This window comes from Pseudopipra pipra, chromosome 8, assembly GCF_036250125.1.
Source record: "Pseudopipra pipra isolate bDixPip1 chromosome 8, bDixPip1.hap1, whole genome shotgun sequence".
Classification (NCBI taxonomy): domain Eukaryota; kingdom Metazoa; phylum Chordata; class Aves; order Passeriformes; family Pipridae; genus Pseudopipra; species Pseudopipra pipra.
In genome coordinates this window covers 9881592-9903558 of record NC_087556.1, presented here as the reverse complement: position 1 = coordinate 9903558, position 21967 = coordinate 9881592, and the positions used below count along the sequence as shown (strand labels likewise).

General features: G+C 40.0%; 1 protein-coding gene across 1 annotated transcript; it reads left to right on the top strand.

The window, feature by feature from the left end:
* The first annotated feature begins 2863 nt into the window (after positions 1 to 2863).
* RGR (retinal G protein coupled receptor) lies at positions 2864 to 20417 on the top strand. Its single transcript, XM_064662522.1, has 7 exons — positions 2864 to 3061; positions 5375 to 5531; positions 7163 to 7284; positions 16043 to 16196; positions 16724 to 16841; positions 18286 to 18399; positions 19323 to 20417. Exons 1-7 carry the CDS (start codon positions 2983 to 2985, stop codon positions 19464 to 19466), a joined length of 888 nt encoding a protein of 295 aa, XP_064518592.1. The 5' UTR covers positions 2864 to 2982; the 3' UTR covers positions 19467 to 20417.
* The last annotated feature ends 1550 nt before the right edge of the window (positions 20418 to 21967 follow it).

Genomic DNA, 21967 nt, shown 5'->3' with positions numbered 1-21967 from the left:
TTAGTAACCAGTGAAGTATTCTTAAGTGAGAGGCTGCTGGCTGGGGTTAAACCACAACAGTTGGAAAAAGGAAATGGATGTTTTATTGATGCAGAAAGGAGATCAGTGGGAATTCAAAATATAAAGTTGCAAGAAAACATCAGGTTGAGCAAAAGACCCTTCCCCTGAATTTGGAAACAGTGAGTAGCTATTAAAAGAGTGCATAAGAAAGGGATCACTAAAAACTTCATCATTTAGGGAGTTAATAAATGTCTTTGGCAAACCTGTTATCATTTGCATGTTTTCTCTGGCCTCACAGGAATACATGATGTGACATCATGTCTTACATAAAAAGGAGGGAAAGGAAATGAATGCAGCTTTGTTTTACCAACTGGAAAAAGAACTATCATTAGGAGATTCTTTCAAACTCAATTATTATTCCCTATTTGCACTTTCTCTTTGCTTGAAGAAACCCATTTATAACCTGATTTTACAACTTAATTTAGCAGCCATATTGGACCACATATTATCCCATACTATCCCAATGTAGCATTAGAAAATCAGATTAACACAGCATCAAAAAAAAGTATTGAGAGACTGATGCATAAAGTTCCTGTTGACATCAATTACACTTAAGTCAGATGTCGAAACTAGAAAGTTTGCCTATGACTGACTTGTGCTACTAGACTCTGCAACAATAAAGTAAATAAGGTTTAGGCATGGAAATTGTTAAGATACTTGAAGAAAAGCAGCCAACAAGTTAATAATATTCAGCCTAATAAAGATCTGCTAAATCCAAGGGGGTTGGGGTAGTAGCCTACTTTCATGGAAAGATTAGTTTTGGAACGAGCAAAGTCTGCACCACAGACTTTAAAACAGACCACAAAACTACCAGTGTCCACATTTGGGAGATTTGCTTGGGAGCAAGGGTGAAGTACTTTTGGCAGGCAACTAAAAGCACCTGAAAACCCTCATGAGGGTGGTTCAAATATCTGGGTCCTTTATGCCCAGTCCAGAAGAGATGTGCAGCTCTATGTTGACAAGCATTACAATGAGCCATCCACTTTCAGAACTATCACACTAAAAAGATTTACAGCACATTTACAAGATCTAGCCCTAATTTTTTGCAAGAACATGCAATGATCACTATTAAAACACAGTTTAGATCAACCATTTTCGCTGCTAGGAGGAGGCAGGGCTGTCACCTTCTCTATCATTAAGACATGTAGGTGAGTGAAAGACAAACATAATGATGGATTTATGTGGTGCAATGTAATTTTACCCTCCTTAAACCAAACATCTGTATAGCCTAACAAATATCATGCCCTCCTGAATCCCACTTCAAAATCCAAGAGCATACCCATCAAAATGATTACCTACCTCAAAAAAAGCTGAAAATTGAATGCCAGAGATAAAAAAAAGCACAGCAAGATGATTTCACAACAGCCTTGAAGCTCTCCTCAGTTCTCCTGGGCATCACAGCCTGTAGGCACAGCTTTCAGAAAAACCACAAAAAATCCACCACTATCCTCAGCCAAGACCACTGACTGTAAATGCACTTCCACCATGTAGTCAGCAGAACTGAACAGGCTCTGGCCATGTCTGGAGCAAATTCACACTGCCTGACCCCTCAATCAACCAACAGCCAGGTCAGCACAGTGTGGGACCTGAGCTGGGGGAAGCCAACATCCCTTGTGCTTCAGCAACCTTTTTGCTCCCATTTCGCTCTAGAATTGTGGGGATGAAGAAAGTTACACGTCAAAGTAGTGCAACTATCATGCCAGTGGCAGCTTGTTAAGGCAATGAGCAGGTCTGGGGAAAAGTAGTAAGGATGAGAAGTGAAGAAAAAGGAAACAAATGCACTAAAAAGGGTAGGATGAAGTACCATTAGAAGAAAACTATATAGTAGTTTTAGTATATAGTAGTTATCATAGCTATCACTACTCTAAATGTAGGCTAAAAATTTAGAAGTATGGCCAAGTTGCTCACTTCTAATGGACAGGCATTAAAAATTACATAAATAATAGTAGTACAGCTAAAAAAGTATCGTTTGTTTCCCTTAGAATCTGAAAGCTGCTGTCTTCCATTCTACAGGATCCAGGCATTCAAAGAGTTAGTTAATCAATCAATAGCACAACAAATGAAAGGAAAATGGTTGAATCTGTTGGAAAATGACAAGGTCTCATTTACATCTCGAAACCACTGTGTGGTTTGCTTGTGGTTGGAAGTCAGCTGGGGACAAGCTGCACATAGTACATACTCCAGAGCCACAGTACACGACTGCAGTCCTCAAACATCTCTCAAAGGACAGTAAGTAAAGTCCTGCGAGCACTCACCACTGGGCAGCTCACATACATCCTTGTATGTTTAAGGCTCAAAATCAGTACTTTGTGTTTGCCTTTAATCAGGCTGTGCCACTGTGCATATTAATTTAAGCCTCAGTTACAAAGGGGAGATATGTTACTATACAGAACAGTTATTGCCTCAAAAATGCACTGGCCAGTTCCTAAAAAATGGGTGAGGGGAAGACCTACAAGCTGCAGAAATTATCAGTTCATACTTTTCCTCTAATTACCAACTCAATGAGTGCCTCTATTTTTCAGGTCACTTCCCAGTTATATATTACATTTCCTTTGTTCCACAACCTTTAATTCTTTTCCAGTCTTGCAGAATTAACTGGACAGGTTTTTTAATCTTGTCTCTACAAAGAACTTGTTGTAATTGCAATGAATGCTTTCATTTTGCTGGTGTCTGAAATACGATTTGCAGGAGAAGGGGGAGTGCGGGTTGATGCTAGTCCCATCATTAATAACATTCTTGCAGGGATTGTAGTGGCGGGAGTAAAAACCCCAAAGCTTTTATATAATAACAGCATGTGTCTGCACGTGAGCTGCTCCTTTAAGAAGCCCTGGGTTACTGGAAGTAGAGAGATCTGGAGAAAAGGCAGCCCTACAGCTATAACAGAGGGCAGAGGTTAAATCTTTTGACATATTTGCCATAAGAATGGTCACTCCACACCCTCTCCCTGAAGGCTTCACTGAAATAGAGGTGTTTTCCCTGGGCACTGCCCTACTGGTAGAAGGTAAGTCCGATGTGGGACCTCAGCAGCAGTAAGACTTTTTCCCCTATTATTTGTGATGAGAGTGGGAAGAAAAATTGAAATAATCAGCAGTATTTGTGGTACACTGACCGTGGTTACTGTGGCCACATTACCAGTACTTCTGCTGAATAAATCAAGGGGAGCTCTAAGCTGTTTGCCGTGAAGATCTGCACTCTCTGCATGGTTGTGGCAGTGAAGTACTTCTCAAGATGTTGGGAGTTAAGATTTTGTTGTTGACTTTTAAAGACAATTTTATCTTCCTCAAGGGAAGGATATTGAAATGACTGATGATCTCTCAATAAACTTGGACTGCTAGTTTTGTGGGCTGTGATGACTCTCTTATAATCCAACACGATCGGTCCAAAATAGCCTGTGAACTCTTAGGATGCATCCAGATTGCGTTGGTAGAGCTGCAATTAAGGGCTGCTGGCTAAAAGTAAACAAACTGTATCAATTTCATTTAGCCAATGTGGACTTTTCTTAAGGCATAAGCCACTTCGTTGAGAGACTGCAACAAAACTGGGAACTTATAATTACCTGGCAGCTAGCAAAGGGGGTGCCAGGGACCTGCGGCTGTTGAAGTTAAAATAAAGTAAATGACACCTAAAACTAGATGTGGTCTAACACATTTATGATTTACTAAACACAAGTATTTTCTGTAGGGCTTTAGGCAGAATGTGCCCAGCAGATTGGCAGTAAAACTCTTTGTCAACAGACTTAGCAGATCAAACTAAATAATTAAAGATTAATTCACTTTCTGAAGACTCTGAGAGAAAGGTGATGAAGACCCCTCTTTTTATTTTTTGTGGCAGCTTATAAGTGCAGTTTGCAAGAAAGCTATGGGGAAGAGTTGCATTTACTTTATTAACTGGACACATTTGCTGATCTGAAAATGAAAATTCAAAGCTATCATTTTTAAATTTAGTAAGCTCTCTATTTGTACACTCCTGCTGACCTTCAAGAAAGCAGAATGTGGTGAAGCCTGAGGTTTCAAAAAAACAAGGGAAAGACAGAAAAAGTTGATGTAGTAATAACTCTTCAGCTCTACTCTGAATATGCTCACAACATATCTCTCCTAAAGGCTTCTTTGCATTTGGGAGAGTTGACAGCAGTTTTACCCTGTGGGTGGGAGGTAATCTGGCAGGGAGGAAATAAGAACAGCAGATCTCAAATGGCTCCAAATATTTCTCCTGGAAATATTTTGTTATATGTTGTGTAATAAACACACATCAGCTGTTACTATGGTTATGCCATCAGCCATTAATGCAATTAAGGTAGAAGCAGGATTTTAGACTAGAAAAAAATCATCCATCTTATGTAACTGCAGAATTAAGACAATGAGCATAAGTAACTACACTACTTTACAGAATTAGGGGATATAGAGTTTTTCTGTGCTACATAATTTCTTTTTCCAAGAAGAACACAAAGAAAAAGACACTGCGTCTCTCATCTAACTGAAACTTAGAGATTGGATGTTGAGTCAGAGCCTCATCAGAGCTAAAATAATTCAGGTCACCTTGAAAAGGGCATTAAAGGACAAAGCTTGAATTTAAACCAGTGAAAAATGGGTTTCAGGGTGGCACAGCTCTATGCTGGGTGAATAGCTGGGGTTGCTTGAATGATTCTGTCTGAGGACCAACATTTATTTTTTTTTTAAATCTGTCAGTGACTGCTTTTCATAATTAGATTATTCCTTTCCATGTATAGTCTATTGACGAGGGGCAGTAATAAGATTGAGCTGATGTGATTCAAGCACTGTGTAGGCTAACCTTAGACAGAGGCCCAAAGGGAGCCAGGCTGACTGAAACACAGCTGAGGGATTTCTATGCTTAGACACAAAAGAATGTTATAATTGATATTGAACACAACCCATTTCTCTATCAAAGGCAGGCCTGGAGATGTGTACACCAGCAGCATATGCTGGCTGTCAGCCCCCCTGAAACTGCCTCCCCTGCATCTCCCTTGCTCTGAACTATGTGTCCCTGGATGAACTCTGACAACTCAGTTTCTCTTATTATAACAAAAAGCAGAATTACAAGTAAGATCAAACCATTTCTGCTCCACGTGACTGGCCATATCCCTGATGCAGTTTGGAGCATTGGCTTCAGCTGTCACCTACAACTTCTCTCCTGAAAGCCTTTATAACTTGCGTGCAGACTGACCACTACAGATTTATTCCCTGCCTGCGCATGAGTTTCCACTGTAATTATTGTTCCCTCATTAAAGAAAACAACAGTATCATTGTAGATGTTTTCCATTTCCAGTTGAATCACACCAAACAATTCTGTCTTTCAGCCCTGCTCGGTCTCTGTCTGAATGGCTTGACAATTCTCTCCTTCCGAAAAATCAAAGAGCTCCGAACACCCAGCAACCTGCTGGTTGTCAGCGTTGCGCTGGCTGACTGCGGGATCTGCATCAATGCTTTCATCGCTGCCTTCTCCAGCTTCCTAAGGTACATCTCAAAGCTTTTCCTAAGGGATGCTCAGAAGAACCACGTGAAAATTAATAGCTTAAATTGTAAGAGATCAAAGTAATTAAATGACTCTATCTCTCTACCACAACACATAGCCAACCTTCTTATTCTCTCAATTTGAAACGGGAAAATTAAACTCTACATAGTCCTACCAGGCAAGCAGAAAAGCAGACTTTACTGTGTATAATCACTGACAGAGTGTAAGATTGATTATAGAAGATATGTAACCAGACAGCTTTACTGGTCATTATAGAAGCTACTTGAATACCAAAATACCATTTCACTAAACCTCTAGATCGACCCCAAATTTATCTGCAAGTCTTTATCTGTTTGGGATTTTTTTATTAACCTTCCCATTAAAGCATTTATTTGAGAAGTTTCTGGAAAATTAGAATGCAGATCTGTTACCAGGGAGTTCACATCAGTTATGACACAATTGTTTTTCTACATTTTCATACATGTCAATCATTTAATCAGAGGACAGAAACAACATCAAGCATTTTAGTAAATAATTATGACAAACAAATCACAAGCAAATCATACTCAAAAAACCCACCACCACTATATAAAATATCTGATGAATAATTTCACCTTGGTATCAGATTTTTACACTCTGGAAAGACCTTTAATTGAAAACAGGAATGCATTTCAAGCCAGAATGTGACCACTTTATTCTCTCTTAATGGCTATAAAAAGTATTTACAAATTATCAAGTAAATAAGTTCCAATGGGGCCTTATTTAATAATATTTTACCTCCTATATAGGTCAGTCTTGTTTCAGACACTTACGTCCAACTGTAGTCAATAAAGATGCCTTTACAGAACTGGAGCTGAGAAGCCAAGGTCAATACATCAAAATGAGCTTGGTTTTAACCATTGCAGGACCTTTTCTTTCAAATAGGACCACAAGTTTCCCAGCCCCTCAAGCAGTAAGCTGTCTCCTGTTCCAGGGGTAGTCTCCTTATGTATCATACTGGTGTTCTGTAAATATATGAGAAAGGAGATTGCTGAAGATTTCTGCCTCACAGCCGTGTTTACGAGCATAAGAGTCAGTTTAGATGAACACAGAAAGAAAAAAAAGTCATGGCTCCTTTTCATTCTGTGTCTGCAAAGACATTGGGAAGTTCTTTTCTTTCTTTTCATTCTACATCTGCAAAAATATCGGAGACCTCAGTCTGGCTATCAAGAGTATTTTTATTTGTTGTGACCTTTTGTACTGTGTTGCACGGTGAACTCTGACTTTCAAAAATTCATTTGCTACTTTCACACACTGACAAATTGGCTGCTCATAAAGGATACAAATTTTGAAGATGTGGATAACTGGATGAAATGTAGATTTCAAATTTAAATTTGAACTTTTCAATACAAAAATGCAGGGTTATATTTTCTTCTCAGTATTAAGAGTAGAAATAGCTGCTGTACTGTATCAGACATCACAGCAAGAAAAATGCTGGCACATACCTAAAGGGAACCACAATAGCATCTTTTACAATGTCTCTTGGAGAGCTCGAGCACAGTCTTATCATTTTACCCTCTCTGTTAATGCAATTTCCAAATGTGTCTTCATCTTTCTCTATCATTTTCTTAACATATTCCTTGTTTGTTGACAGATACTGGCCCTATGGCTCTCAGGGCTGTCAAATTCATGGATTCTGTGGCTTCCTGACAGCACTAGCCAGCATTAACTGCAGCGCTGCAGTCGCCTGGGACCGATACCATCACTACTGTACAAGTAAGGGCCACAATTTACTGAGCAACCCCACCCAGATTCTGCTAAAAGGCAGCTTGGTTAGGTTTCTGAGAATCAAAGAAAGCACATAGTTATTACTTGTGTATCTTACACGTAAGTTTGTTTATTTTACACACTAGAGACAGAGCAAATATAAACAATTTCTCCAAAGGACCTCTTCCCATACAGGGAGCAACCAACAACCACCTCCAGGAGATATTTCTTCTTCCAGATCACATCCAAGTCGTGACCCTCTTGCCATGCTTTCTCTTAAACCACAAGGGTTTTTAAAACAAAATCCCAAACAAAATTTTTCCTTCACATTCACCCTGGGCTTTCATCCAATACCCTGCTGCGCACCAAACAGATATTTATGCCCATGCAGAGTTTACTAATTACAGATGAATTTGATGTAGCTGGAGAGCTGCCTCTGCAGAGACGGCAGCTGGAACAGAGCCCATGCAGAGGCATGATCAGGCAGACAGAGCTCAGCAGCCCCTTTGTGTGACACACAGGCATTTTGGGGTGCCAGAGACATTTGTGGGGTTTATGTTTCATTCCAGGCCCCCTTATGAGGACTGGAATTCGATACATTTGTTCCCAAGCAAGGAACAAATTACCTGCAAGTTTTAATAAAAATGGCAGAGCTATTTTTAAGTACTAATTGATAAGAGCAGGAATGTGTTCATGTGGGGTTTTTTCGTTAGTGAAGGCCATTTTCTGTTTCTTTTTTTCTTGCAATTTAGTTTTTAACTAACTCTGACACCTTAGCTGGATTTAATGGAAATCTAATGTTAGACAGGGAGATCAACCTATGAAAATAAATTTGTCCTTTTTTGTCAACTTATGAAAGAATATTTTTGATTTAGGTGAGAAATAGAGATTGACAGGATTTACGAATATATGGATTTGACTTCTATCACAGAACTTCCTCCCAGGATTTGGCAATACTTCATTTGTGCATCCGATTCAATCCAAGAGTGGAAATGTCTGCTGAATTAGGGTGCTGAGTTGGATTTGGTGTCTGCAGGGACTGCTAGGATTTGTGCTGGAACTCCAACCATGCACTAGCCACCGCTGTGGATACAGGAGAATAACTCCATTCTCTTAGCTAGCCCAGAAGTTGGGAAGCACAGCAAAAGGCTTTATCATCAACTGTAAAACAAATTGGCAGCCTTGTGAGCACTGGAACTGGCAAAACCTGCTGTCTTGTAAATAAAACATGGTGCACAGGGATGATATTCCTTTTGTATACCAGGATAGACCCATGCTGACTGCTCTGTGGGTGCTTTCATGGGGACTCACCTCTCCCCAGACATTGTCTTTCACAGTAAATGCAGCAACTTAGTACCTGTCAGTCCCCACTTCCTCCTCCAGTTTACTCTAAGTAGCCAGAGTTCTCAAAAGTTATTGGGAAGGGACTGAGTGACAAGCACAGGGTATACAGTTTAATGCCCTTCGTTATGAAAAGGGAAGAAGACACGATATGAAATACAAACCTATTCTGAAAGGACAGAGAACCTCTTAAAGGTCTTTTCCAACCTTAACTGATCAATGTTTCTATGACATCCTGGCACTCAGCAACGTTTGAAATGCCCTAATCTGCACTCTTTGGCCATTTTGGCAGTCATGTGGGAGCTCTGCTGTCTGGGAGAAACAGATGAGGTCCTCCCATGTAGATATGCAGCTTTTATGTTTCCTGCTAAAGCCTGTTTTTTTCTATAAGAATGAGGAATCCAGAGCACCTCATGTAACCACACTGTTCTCAAAAAAAGCTGTGTCTCTTTGGCGATGTTGATAGACAAATTCAACCCTCCTTTTGTTGTGATAAAGCACAGGTTGCTTAGACCACTTCACAAAATATTTTCTAAAGGAAATTGTAGACATTTGTTGGGGAAGAAACTGCTGAGCTGCAGTGCTTCAATGCCCTCCTCTGTTAGCATCCACACAACCTTTCAGGCACAGCCTCCATGTGATTAAAGCAGCAAATGGTGAAACACTCCCAAAGCACACAGGGAATATATTCAATCTGATGATCCTGCTGAGGTGAAAAGGTTGCCAGTTTTTTGTTCTGCAACTCTAGCAGGAATTCAACTCAGGCAAGGAAATTCTTTTTTTCATGTCTAGGTAAAGGACCCCAAAAAAGCAGGCTGTAAGCTAAATCCATACTAACACCCCTTGGACATCAAAACGTGTTTGGAGCTAGAAGAGCAGCATCTGTATTTTATAAGAGAGAGCCTGAAAATAAGCATGTCTTGGAAAGACATTTTGCTGTCTGCAACATTGACTTTAATGCCTTTGTGTCATGACTTCCTCCAGTCATGAGCACACACTACATTAAGAGCACAGGCAGAGAGACCCTAAGGGCACAAACTTCTTTACTTTGCTCAAATTGTTACTTACTGATGGCCAAACATGGCTGCTACAGCGAACACTTTGAACAACAAAACCTAAAACCCAGAAGGTGCTCAGGCCCTGGGGCTACTCCAGTAAAACCAGCCCTTTCTAGTTGCATCCTTCACATGCTGATTGCAAGGAAGATTAACTCATATTTCACAAACATGCTATATCAAGCCTGCAGGCTATACTGTGTTCTCAATCCATACATTAAACTCCTGTTGACACTGGTGCACATTGCATGCCTGTACAGAAGGTACAAAATACCTTTGCCTAAAAAACAAAGCTATCAACCTTGTATCTTCATTAGCCAGGAAATGATAATCCTTCCAAACTCAATTACATCATCCCCGATTTTTTTGTCATGTCCTAACAGTTTCCCAAGAAAACCTTTGCTGTAGCATTCCTCAGCTTGATACTGGATTATCCACTATCCGTATTTCTGAGGAAGAAGGGGCTGACAGGAATGTGAGAGATTACTATGATGATAGGAAAATTTGGGACTTTACAGCCATTCTGGATGCCAATAACACAAATTTGCTCACCAACATTCTGAAAACAAACAAGCTTTTAAATTTGGCAGTCAGTACAACCCTCAATGACAAAGGGATAGCCTTTAGAGTGTATTGATAACTAGACGAGTCACTCTTCAGGAGTGAGGTTGATATTAACTGGCATAAGGAAGAAAATAGTATTACCACCACACGTGATTGAGAAGGTAGAGTTTCAAGATATTTTACTCTGCCCTCTTTTGGTTTTTTCCTGTCAAGCAACCACACTGGGCAACTATCTTTTCATCCCCTAAATGTCGCTTTGGGGCCTATGAGGTGCTACGTTCACAGCAAGGAGAAGAGAACCAAAGAAATAGCCTGAAAGTATGCAGTAAGAGGAGAAAAGGCAAGAAATATGAAGAGTATCAATGTCAATCACCAGCAAGATGGAAAACCAGATAAAATTGTATTTCAAAATTTGACCATTAAGGGGGAAAGAAGAAAACAGAAGTAGTTTTGTGTTAGCACCTGACAGTGAAGAAGGAAAGGGCGAACTCTGAGGAAGCTGTCTGTCAGCAGCCAAGCATTCAGGACAGAAGGTGACAGTTTATATCAAGGTAGACATTATAGTTCTCCCTCCTTGGCCATTCAGAAGAGAAAAATGTCCTGAATTATGTTAACATAACAGGGGAGGAAAGAGGCAGCAGCCTGGGAGGCCTCTCTCGAGCTGGGATCAGGCAGGCAGAGGGCAGCTGGTAGAGATCCCAGGGGATCAGTGACCTGGATAGCAGGCAGTCACCTACCACAGAGATGTCCTTGCTGAAGGCATCTCAATCAAGCACATTATTCATTTTGGTGAGGAGGTGTCACACTGCCACCAGAAGTTTGTGGAGAGGGGAAGGATCCTGGTCAGTTTTTTCCCTTTCATAAGTACAGTTACAGTTTTAAAAGGAAAGAAAAAAAATCTAGAAGATTTTATACTTGCATTTAAGAATTAGGGGGAAATGGAAAATCTGAAGTGATTTATGTCATTACTTCTGTCCACACTACAAAAGAAAATATGAATAAAACTAGAAGGGATTTCACAGCAGTATTCGATTTCAAGAAGTAGAATTGCAGTGAGTTTTATCTAATCCTTAACATTCAAGGAAATCTGGGTTGTTATATCAGTATTCAAAAATTACCAAACTACCATTTGTTCCAATTTCAGCTGTCAGCTCTGTCAAATTAGGAGCAAATCCTTAACTCATGTCACATCTACTGCAGCCACCCTGCCACATTGCCTTCATCTACTTTTGCACCTGTATTAGTTTTCCCTGACAAAATGTCAATGTTTATATAGATCTTGCATTTTTCACTGAAGCAGAAGGTAATCACCAGAACTGCTCTATGATCATGGAGAACAACAGCAAAAAAAAAAAAAAAAAAAATCAATGGAGTAAAAAAATCCCTTAATTAGGTTATTTTAAAGAGCTTTTTCTAATAATATGCACAAAATAAGCTATTACGCATTGCAGCTTTCTTATTTCTACAAGAAATGAGTACTTGTGAGCACCAGTGACTGGTGCTTTTTTGCAAAGCAGATTAAGCAGGTACTAACACCTACTTTACTTATGACTGATACATATTTTTGCTTATAAGACTTTCAAATATCTTCGTCTTTGACAACCTTCTAATCTTAAGTGATGCATGCCATGAAGTCTGGTACAAGCCATATTATTCTGGAATATATCATAACTTAATATTATACAGCTATTATAACTAAACCATTTGCAAGAATGAGGAAAACAAACTTTTTTCTGTCCATCATAGAAAATCCTGTTCACATTTTGATTGAGAAATTCCCTTTGAACAGCAGGCTGAAATCTAGCTGAAAGGTAGCCACTGTGTCGGTGATGCATTTTTTGCTCTTTCTGTGAAAATCAGCTAAACATTTGAAAAAATCATAAATCTTAAAAAAAAAAAAATCTACATTCGTAAACGTTCCCTCAAACTAAAGATGGAAATATAGTTTATGGTTATGTCACCAAATACTGGCCATCATAATCAAAAGGATGAATATCCCATGCTCTATCTAGCACTTTCTAAAATTTAAGCTCTTGACATCAGAATTTTAGTAATCTTTGAATGATGGGGGGAGGGTTCTGTTTATGAGAGTGACCTTGTTCTGTCCCAAAGCAATTACAGAAGCCATTTGAAATCCCCTGCATTAATATTTCACTGTATGGAAAAGAGAAGCTTTACTTCTGCTTTTCAAAGGGAGAAAGCCAGAGCACAAGAGTGATTAGACTTAATAGGACCAAACTGCAAGCACTGGGCCCTAATTAGGAACTATATCTGTAAGCATATGCTGAACTCCATGCATAGACATTTAATTGAATTAGGACCTACACAGCTATTATGTTAAATTTTATCAGGCCAAAAAAAGTCATTTAAAGTAAAGCAGTGGCCTGCTGTGCACAAAAACAACCAAACTGCTTTCCATCTAGGCTCTTACTGTCAGCCTTCTCAGGGGAGGACATTTTTGCCATGTGAACCAATCACAATTCTTTCACTGTTCTTGTACTGAAAGTATTTTTTTCTGGGTAAAACTACAATAATATCAAGTTTCTTTACTTTTACATTCATACATGTTTAGCTGCTTTTAATGTATGAGTAAATATTTTCTGAAGGGTCAACAAGCAGCTGATTTCACCAGGTCTGCTTCACCATTAATCTCATTTTGCAAAAGGTTAAAGCCAAAAGGAAAAACGTAATTGTGTTAGTTCTGATTCTCTCTTCTAGTCTCCAAAATAGGATTCCTTAAGTGTTAGGAGAGAGAATAGAGGAACTCAGCCCCAAGATGAGATTTCAAAAGGCAGGCTGTAAGAACATGCCTGGGGCCAGACTCCATTTTTGCATAGTCCTCCATTCTACATCTAATAAGAAAATGGTGATCCCTAACATATGTGGAAAAGTAACTAAAATAAACTTTTTCTTACAGTTTTTCATAGAAAAGGCACAAACATTAAAGGAAAATTTAGGAAAATAAAGAGAAAAAAAAGCAAGTTAATGAAAAATGAGAAGTGGCACCTTGCTGAGCTCCCAGAGCCCTGCCAGGCATGTGAGCTCCCCAGTGTGGAGGGAACTGAGGCAGGACACTGCCAGCCACAAGCATGGGGTGGTTTCCCCTGGGGTGTTCTATGGGCTGCACTTTTCCCATTAAAGAACTCAACATGGCAATCTTCATTAAAGCCACTCTTGATAGAAAATACTTGAAAGCCATTTCAGCATGAGGCCTCACAACTCTCTTGTTGCCTGCACATAGCCCAGCTGGAAGCACACAGGCCAGAGGAAAGATGTGGCACCAAGAGACTGGGCACCACGAAAGATCCCACAGGTGGTTGCAGACAGGGGAGCAAGAGTTTCTCCAGTTTTTCTGTGCAAGATGACAGCAGGGAAGGTGGGATTATATCGGATTAAATCAATGCAAGGATCTTTTTGTTACATGCAAAGATCCATAAGGTGCTGGTGTGTGACCAGGACCCGGTGCCATCAGAGTGCCTCAGTCAGGGCCCATCGTGCTTTGAAACCTTCACAATACTGCAGTAGTTCATGAAGTGAAAGGATGGGGCAAAAAGAGAACAAAATTTCTGCCACAAGATACCACAAAAAGTAACTGATATTAACTATTTTATAAAAACTGCTGAGAATCAAAAACCCCGCAGGATTTAGTTCAGGGTTTTTTCAGAATACCAGAGGGCTTACCACTTACAAAATTTTATTCCCAAAGCAATAAAGCTGCTTTTGGCATAAGCTTGTTTTAAAAGATACACAATTCAGATCCAGGTTTCAGTGCAGCTGCTTTTGATAATGCCTTTAAAACGCTGCTAGAATATGTAAAACACAAAACAAAGCTGACAGCTTATGTAATAAGCTTTGTCCCGGTTGAATTTCAAGTTACAGTTGTGTAAAGCCAAGATACAAGAACTGCTATGTAGAACACAAATGGACATCTTGGATGCTTGTTTGAGCATATACCTAAATTGCACTCACTTAAGAAAGATACATCTTAAGCTACATTGCTTCTTTGAAACAGAGAGATTACGAATAATTACAAGTTACTAAAAAGTTTTACTTGTATTGTTAGTTCCCTAAATCAAAACCTATTCTTTTATTTTCATCTAGAGTCATATTATGTCAGTATTACAAAGCAATATTTAAGCTTTTGAACCAAACTATATCTTCTATGTAGGAATCATATGAAAGACAGATATCAGCCATTAATAATTCTTCACTAGCAATTATTACAAAATAATGTTTTAAATTACAAAAAAATCAATTTTTTTTGTAACTACTATATTAAAACATAGAGTATTTATAAAAAGGATATTCTTTACCTTTTTTCCTTGTATTTAAATTGAAATGTGTACACCTGTCCTTTTCCACGACTAATTTTTGAACCCCTGCACCAAACAAATTTTCCAAGTTGATTTTTAGTGCAATTCAAACTCTCATTCTTTTCCCTGAAGAACGTCTGGAAGATAAGAAAAAGCACAGAGGTATAACCAGCATCCCTGTAAAAGGACAGTTTCACTAACAAACTCACTTTATTTTCCTTCTTTAAAATATACAAGGACATTACCACTCAAAATAGCTACTGTGGAGTTTGTGGTCTTTCCTGGAGCTGTCACCTTATAGAGACCTCCAGTTTGTGTGGCCCCATATGCTCTCCACCCATGAGTCAGCCACGTCTGACCCCATGGCAGGCCTCACCTCACACACCTTATCCCCAGTCCTTTCCAAGAAAGGTCAGAACTGGCCTGAATCTTCCTGCCTGTTGTCATGATGCTGCTGTTAAGGGCAGACAAAAAGATTGCTTCCCAACCTCAGCGAAAATTACATCATTACTTCTCCCAAATGGAAGATTTGATTAGAAAGGAGCAGTGGGAAAAGTCACCGTTCTCCTTGCCGGTGCAGCTGGCGTCATGGATTATTCAGCATGGCCATGACGACAGACATTAGCCTCCATAACAAAATTATCCAGACCTTTTGACACGCAAGCAGCAAGACTAACACAATATCCTGCAGCAGCAAGGAGGCCTGCCTGCCTCTCCATGAAGAAATACTTCCTGTGTCTTCTGAAGTTTCTAGTCCTTCATTTCATCCATTGACCTATTCCTGTGATATTCTATGAAACCAAGTGAGATAGGCACAAGTGAACATTTTTATTATAAAATTAGAAAAAAAATCACTAGTGCTGAGCTTCACATTTCCTGTTCCAGGCTAAGCAATGATCTTAAGGGCAAAATTACTTGTTCAGTAGTATTTTTAGAATGAGATCTGTTGTCAGGTTTTGTGTATATATTCATATATATATTGATGAATAGCAGTTTTAGAACAGAGTATATTTGATATCCACATGTCCCCTGCACTCCCAGCCAGGCAGGAAGGAAGTAGGCAGGGGCTGGGGAGTGTGTGCAGAGTCACATTTCTGATCTGACCCACACCCTGCAATGGGACTCTAATTCTTCAAACACTATTTATTGCATCACCCTGTTCATTCTACTTTTTGCCTCATGAGTCTTTAAACACTTTCCCAAAACACAAGAATATAAGGTTTATAACAGCAGCTGTATCTCCCGTATGGTACAAAGCTAAGCAGCAATACAGCATTTGTCTAAGTAAAGCACACAAAAGGGAAGTACAGTTTGCTATTTCCTAAAGTCTAAAAGCTTCCTTCATATTTTATGCCAGACTGATTCCTCCAGACACAGGTCAGCTTCAGGGTGCAAAACAGACAGCTGCTTGTTTCTGCCTGAGGCCCAAGGGTCGGACAGCTTTTCCCAGTGGTTTTGTTTGGATCATGGAGATTCCCTTTTCTCTTCCCACAGGGAGCAGGCTGCAGTGGAGCACGGTCATCTCCATGATAGTGTTTGCATGGCTGTTTGCTGCCTTTTGGGCCGTGATGCCCTTACTGGGGTGGGGGGAATATGACTACGAACCCCTCCGAACCTGCTGCACCCTGGACTACAGCAAAGGGGACAGGTGAGGGCCAGGGCCAGCTCCCAGAGGGGTGGGGTGGAGGCTGCCATCCCCTGGGGTGGCCTCAGCAGCACACCAAAGCTGCTGCCCCCCATCATTGCTGCTGGGGCAGTTGTTCCTCCCAAAGGCTGCCTTGACTCGCATGGTGACATCTGAGAACAGCTTCCTCTGGGGGGGAGGCTGGTGCTCATTTTTTCTGCTACTCCCTTGCTCATCTATAAGGGAGCATCTTTTCTGTGTTTAGGACTTAAACCTCTTTCAAAGGGGTTTTGGGTTTATACAGTCCAGCGCAAATGTCTGGACTGTAGGGTTGTTTGGGTTTAGAAAGCAAATACCTGTTGTAATTTTCTACAGTATTATCCATCCCACACAACAGCATGGCACAGCTTAACTGCCCTTCAGCAAATGCTGACAAAACTGGTTTTAGTAATCTTAAAAATACAAGTTGGTAAATACTAACAGCAAGTTTACATAGATACATTAGACAGGAATTAACGACCTCTTTTTTTTCCCCTCCTCACCCTTTCCAGAAACTATGCCACATACCTTTTTTCTATGGCTACTTTCAATTTCCTGGTCCCGGGCTTCATCATGCTGACGGCCTATCAGTCCATACACCAAAAGTTCAGGAAAAGTGGGAACTATAAGGTAAGAAAGTTCCCTCAGCCCCTGCAATCACCTTGCCAAAATAGGGCTGCATCCAGTAGAGGCAAAGTCCTTGAAAAAAAAAAAATATTTCTTTCACAAAGGCTTTGGCTCAGCTCCTTCTGTGCTGACTCCCCAGTGCTACTTGAGTAGGAGGGTAGTGCAACACAGGATAGGGCCACTTAGAAAGTTCATGGAAACATTATTCTTACAGATTTCAACATTTTACCAGATGGCCACATCTGCCCCAACCTAGTGCTGTAAACAGTTCCCCATCAAAGAAGGAGTTGGACCAGTGATCCTGAGGATTTCCCTCCATCAACATTGGTCCAAGCCTCCTCACAAAATTAACACAGAATATTTGCCAAAAGCATATCAATATTTATCCAGAGAAATTTAGCTCAGGAAGGATTGTTATTTCCTGCTTTGCTACAAGCCCTTAGCTTATCACTGAGGAAGTCAGACAGAACTACAGCTCTGAAAGGAAACACGGAGGCACCCCAAGGGGGGAAAAGGGCCTTCCCATACACATTGTGTTTTCACTTGGCTGAGGAAATTCAGAAATCTTTATGAGCTGAAAACGAAGGTTTGTGCGTGGCAGTTTTATGGGAATGTAATGTGGTGATTATATGAGTTGTTTCCTTAGGTGCAGGCCATACAGTCTGGGGCATTGTGCGTGGCTGGTGGGCACTTTACTGCACTCAGTAAAGACAGTTAGTTCTCAAGGGGAGTGTTATATCAGCAAAGAGACAGTCAGGCAGACTGGTTTGTAGCTGACTGGAGTAAATACATGTGCCCTCTACATATTTCTTGAATAAATCTCAGTGATCATTATGTCTATTAGTTTTTTTTTCAGTGAGTTTGCATGCATGTGATTTCTTTTTTACGATATTCTATAGCTGTGCAGACAAGTTACAATGAAGAAAATTTAGGGATGAAATTATTGTTTCTCTAGTCATTAATACTTTTAAGATACTTGGAAACAGCTGACCATGAACACCATGGATAGGGCCCCAGCATAAAGGACAGAGGAATCCTACTACCACAACGTAGCCACTGCATCCATCTGTTGCACTGCCAGAGCAGTGGCTTCATACAGTTTACTTGTCTGCAAGACCATCTAAGAAGTCAGCAATTTTACCTGTTTTTAAATTTTCACATTGATTTATCCCTTCAGCTGCAATTACTGGTCTTGGCTTCCATATCTAGAACACATTCTGATTTAACTGATCTACCACAAGGTATTTTGCCACCTCTGCCACTCCTCACCCACACCTGGAACAGGGCTTTGTGCCCACTGCACAGGCAGCCCTGGAGGCAGAGCAGCAGTGGGGTCACACATCCTGTTGGCTGATCCTCTCCTGCTACTGAACACAGACCTCTCCCATCCATTTGGTGCAGCGTGTGATTGTGAAACGCAAAGGAATTTATTGCTCTTGTTTTTCAGTTTAACACTGGTTTACCACTGAAGACACTGTTCATTTGCTGGGGTCCCTATTGCCTTTTATGCTCCTACGCAGCAGTGGAAGATGTGATGTTCATTCCAGCGAAATACCGCATGGTACGTCTGTGCCGCCCGAAGGAATCCAGACAACGACATTCTCCTTACTCTCCTCTCTCTGTTCCTATGGAACAATGCCAATTTACTCACAACTGGGTTTACTTGTTAAAACACATACATATAAAGTAGATCTTTTCCTCAAAGCATTCTGTTCATCTACCACTTTTAAGGCAAAGCAGCTAAGCACAGTGATATAACGAGCAGTGCATTACTGCTTTGATCAAGCAGAAATTTGGGAAGTCAGGGGTTTTTTTTCTTCAGCAGTCAGGGGTCTGTAGCCTGTTCTGCTTCATGGTGTGTAGGAGCTTTTTGTATCCTTCCAAAAGTCAAGTACCAGCTCAAAATTTTCAGTTTTGAAGAGACTGATTGTCTCATTCATATTTCTAATACTTCTCTGTCCTCAAGAAACCTGTAATTGATCTCTCCTAAGGTTATGCTGCCTCCTCTTTCCCCTTTATTCTACGAGTCTTGACTCCAAAACCACCTCTGGGACTCAGTAATGTCATATGAAACCTTTCAACTTTCATTCAGTCCCCAAGAATCAGCCCAGTTGCAGGTCACCAAATTCATTACTGTATTCGATATCCTACATAAAATGCATTAGCAACATCAGCCCATTTATTCATCAGAAGGTGTCCATGGTACAGCCTTCACTCCTCCTAAGTGTTTGTATCCACTCTCAACTGAAATATCCCTGTTTCAAGCAATAACAATCTAAATTCTTTCACCCGGAGACCATAATTTCTGGAGTAAGGACTTCCAACCAACCAACTTGCTTTTACTTCTCATCTTTCTGGGGGTAGCACAGTACTACCATTGGAGACAGGCATTTTTTTGGTAAAGGGAAACTGAACCTAGGCTGAAATCAGCCAATTCGCTCCTCAGTGTATTTTGCTATTAACAAATATTGTGTCTCACGACAGATTCCCGCCCTTGTTGCCAAGGCTGCGCCAACGGTGGATGCCTTCGTATATGCCCTGGGAAATGAGAACTACAGAGGAGGAATATGGCAGTTCCTCACAGGACAGAAGATTGAGAAAGCAGAGGTTGATAACAAAACTAAATAACCCATTATGGCATTAAGCAAAATTATTGCAGGTACATCAGTGAAAGCAAAATGCTGGAGAAAACTGTGTGCATTCTCTGATATGTATGTGCAAAGGTGGTTCCACATTGGAAAGGCTGTGTATTGGCTACAAACAATGAAGTACAAAAAGAAAGCCCTCCAGATAACTGTCCAAACCATCAGGAGCTGCTTGTCAAACAAGCTGCCTTAAATCTGTGTTGATTGTCATCAGTCTCATTTTATATGTCACTGCAAATAAACTATGTGCTGGAAAGCATTTTTTTTCTCCTGATAAAAGCTAACGTAAAAGCTCAGCAAATTAACTGAAGCAGGATATTCATTTATCCAGTGAGGCCTCATCAGATCAATCTGTGCAGTTTGTCCATATGGTAATGTCTGGATTACTAAAAGATTAAACCAGTATCCAGTATTACACCACATGTCTGTATAAATACCTTGTTCATCTGAACAACTCATTTTCAATGCCTCCAAAATAGGAGTTCCCAAATTTCCATCATGAATCTGATATCCTACTTCCATAAAAACATTTTAGCAGGCATGTTACCCCAGTAAGGAATATTAGCTTGGCTCCTATTCAAATGAATCACTGTGTGACATTCAGCTTTATCACACACTAAACTGCATCAGATTTTGCAGCTGCTACTTACTAGGACAATAAAATGCTTATAGTCCATCATAAAAAACATTCATCTTTTTGTTGAACATTGAGCAAAAACTAAAGGGAGGTATGAGTCAGTTTCTGTTCTAAAATGTCATAAGGATAAAAATTAACTTCACATCTGCCATTAAATTCCCCTATGATCTACATGAGTGAGAACAATCACTGAATCAGTTGTGACTGAAGAGTCTGAGCAATTAAAAAGTCATTTATTTTATAATTAACAGAATTTATATGTATTCTAAATTTTAAAATACATTTTAAACACTTGTATTTGCTCGTGTTGCTCATATTGCCTATGGGATGAAAAACTGTCGGTTGATGTTGCCTGTTACTACAGGATGTGCCTCAGAATGACCCATTTGTTAAAAAATATGTGTGTGACACAGATTATGAGAGATTGTATGTAAAAAGCCAAACCTAATTGATACTTACAGGAATCATATGGTTCATTTCCAAGCACTGACAGTGAAACGGCTTTTGAAACCAACCAAAGAAAAGGCTGATCTGTCCCTTTGATGCCTTCCAACATATTAGAAGGGAAGTTGTTTAAGGGTTACAAAAGGGTAGATGGTGCAATCCTGGAAGCTAAACAATCAGTAGGTAGAAGGGACATTCCCCTCATGGATAGAGATAGAAAATAAATGTCATTTTGACACAGGAATCCCAGGGATCCCATTCAAAAAATGTGCTTTGAGACTTTGCAAGGCTCAATCTGGTCACAAACTACCTGACAGAGCACTGAATAATGCCATAACAAAATTATTCAAAATAATGACATCTAAAGCTGACAGGTAAGACTTACATCTTAGGTACACATAATATTACACGAGCAGATGACAAAATGTTTGCACTGTAAGTGCAAAATAATGTGTATGGGCACAAAATTACCTTTAAGTATGTACCTACAGTGACAGGCTCTGAATATGTAATTATCTCTTTCTCAGGAAAGAGACCTGGATAAGTCTTGCAATCATTAGTTCACTTGTCAGGGGGGTCACACTGACAAATCCCAGCAGAAACACTAAAAAAGGAATAGGTAACAAAAGAGGACACAGTCACACCATTTGAAATCCGCTTATTCAGACTTATTGAATAGGGTGCAGAGTTTGGGTCATTCCAAGTCACAGAGGAATAGATAAACTAGAAAAAGGTCACAGCGATGATCAAATGCAGGGAGAAGCTTGAATACAGCAGGGATGAAATTAAGGAGAGTGCTGGCTCAGAAGAGGTGACTGATGAGGAAAGCAGAGACAGCCTTATTGAACCAGGGGTTCAGGGGGGTGAGAGTGGAATGAAGTTTGCTGCTTCCAATACCAAGAATGACAAGACATACAGCAAAATTAATTTGAGATGTGTATTTCCTGAAGTTCGTGGTTTGAGGAGTGTTCTTCATGTCTGTCTACTGAAACACATTATGGCTTACATAACAATACTGTAATAGTGTAATAAATAACAGCTTCAGACATTTGGTTAGGGACTGAGTCTCTTTGACTTAAAGGGAACGTACCTCAGGAACTCATCTCATGCTTCAGCTTTTAGTCAATTTTCAAATTGATTTTTGCCTTGCTTTTACTGTAAACTTTTTATTGTGGGAGTAGAAAGCAGCAGAGTTGTTTCTTTGTTCTGTTGGACAGCTACAAAACTAAATGTGCCTCTGCTTAGGTTAGTGTTTTCTTTTTTCATTAATTACTGAAAGCTAGTGATGGGCAAAGCTGAGTATTATTACTTAGTAAGTTGATAAGTGCTATTCAAGCCTTGAAACAAATGGGGCTGTCCTGAGCAGCATTCAAAGCTATTCTCTATGGCTGCACTGAAGAAAT

Bases quoted from the DNA above. Each gene is read 5' to 3' on its own strand.
- RGR (XM_064662522.1), top strand. From the start codon at position 2,983: ATGGTCACTCCACACCCTCTCCCTGAAGGCTTCACTGAAATAGAGGTG. The intron at 5,532-7,162 runs GTACATCTCAAA...GTTTGTTGACAG, and splicing joins GCCTTCTCCAGCTTCCTAAG to ATACTGGCCCTATGGCTCTC. The intron at 7,285-16,042 runs GTAAGGGCCACA...CTCTTCCCACAG, and splicing joins ATACCATCACTACTGTACAA to GGAGCAGGCTGCAGTGGAGC.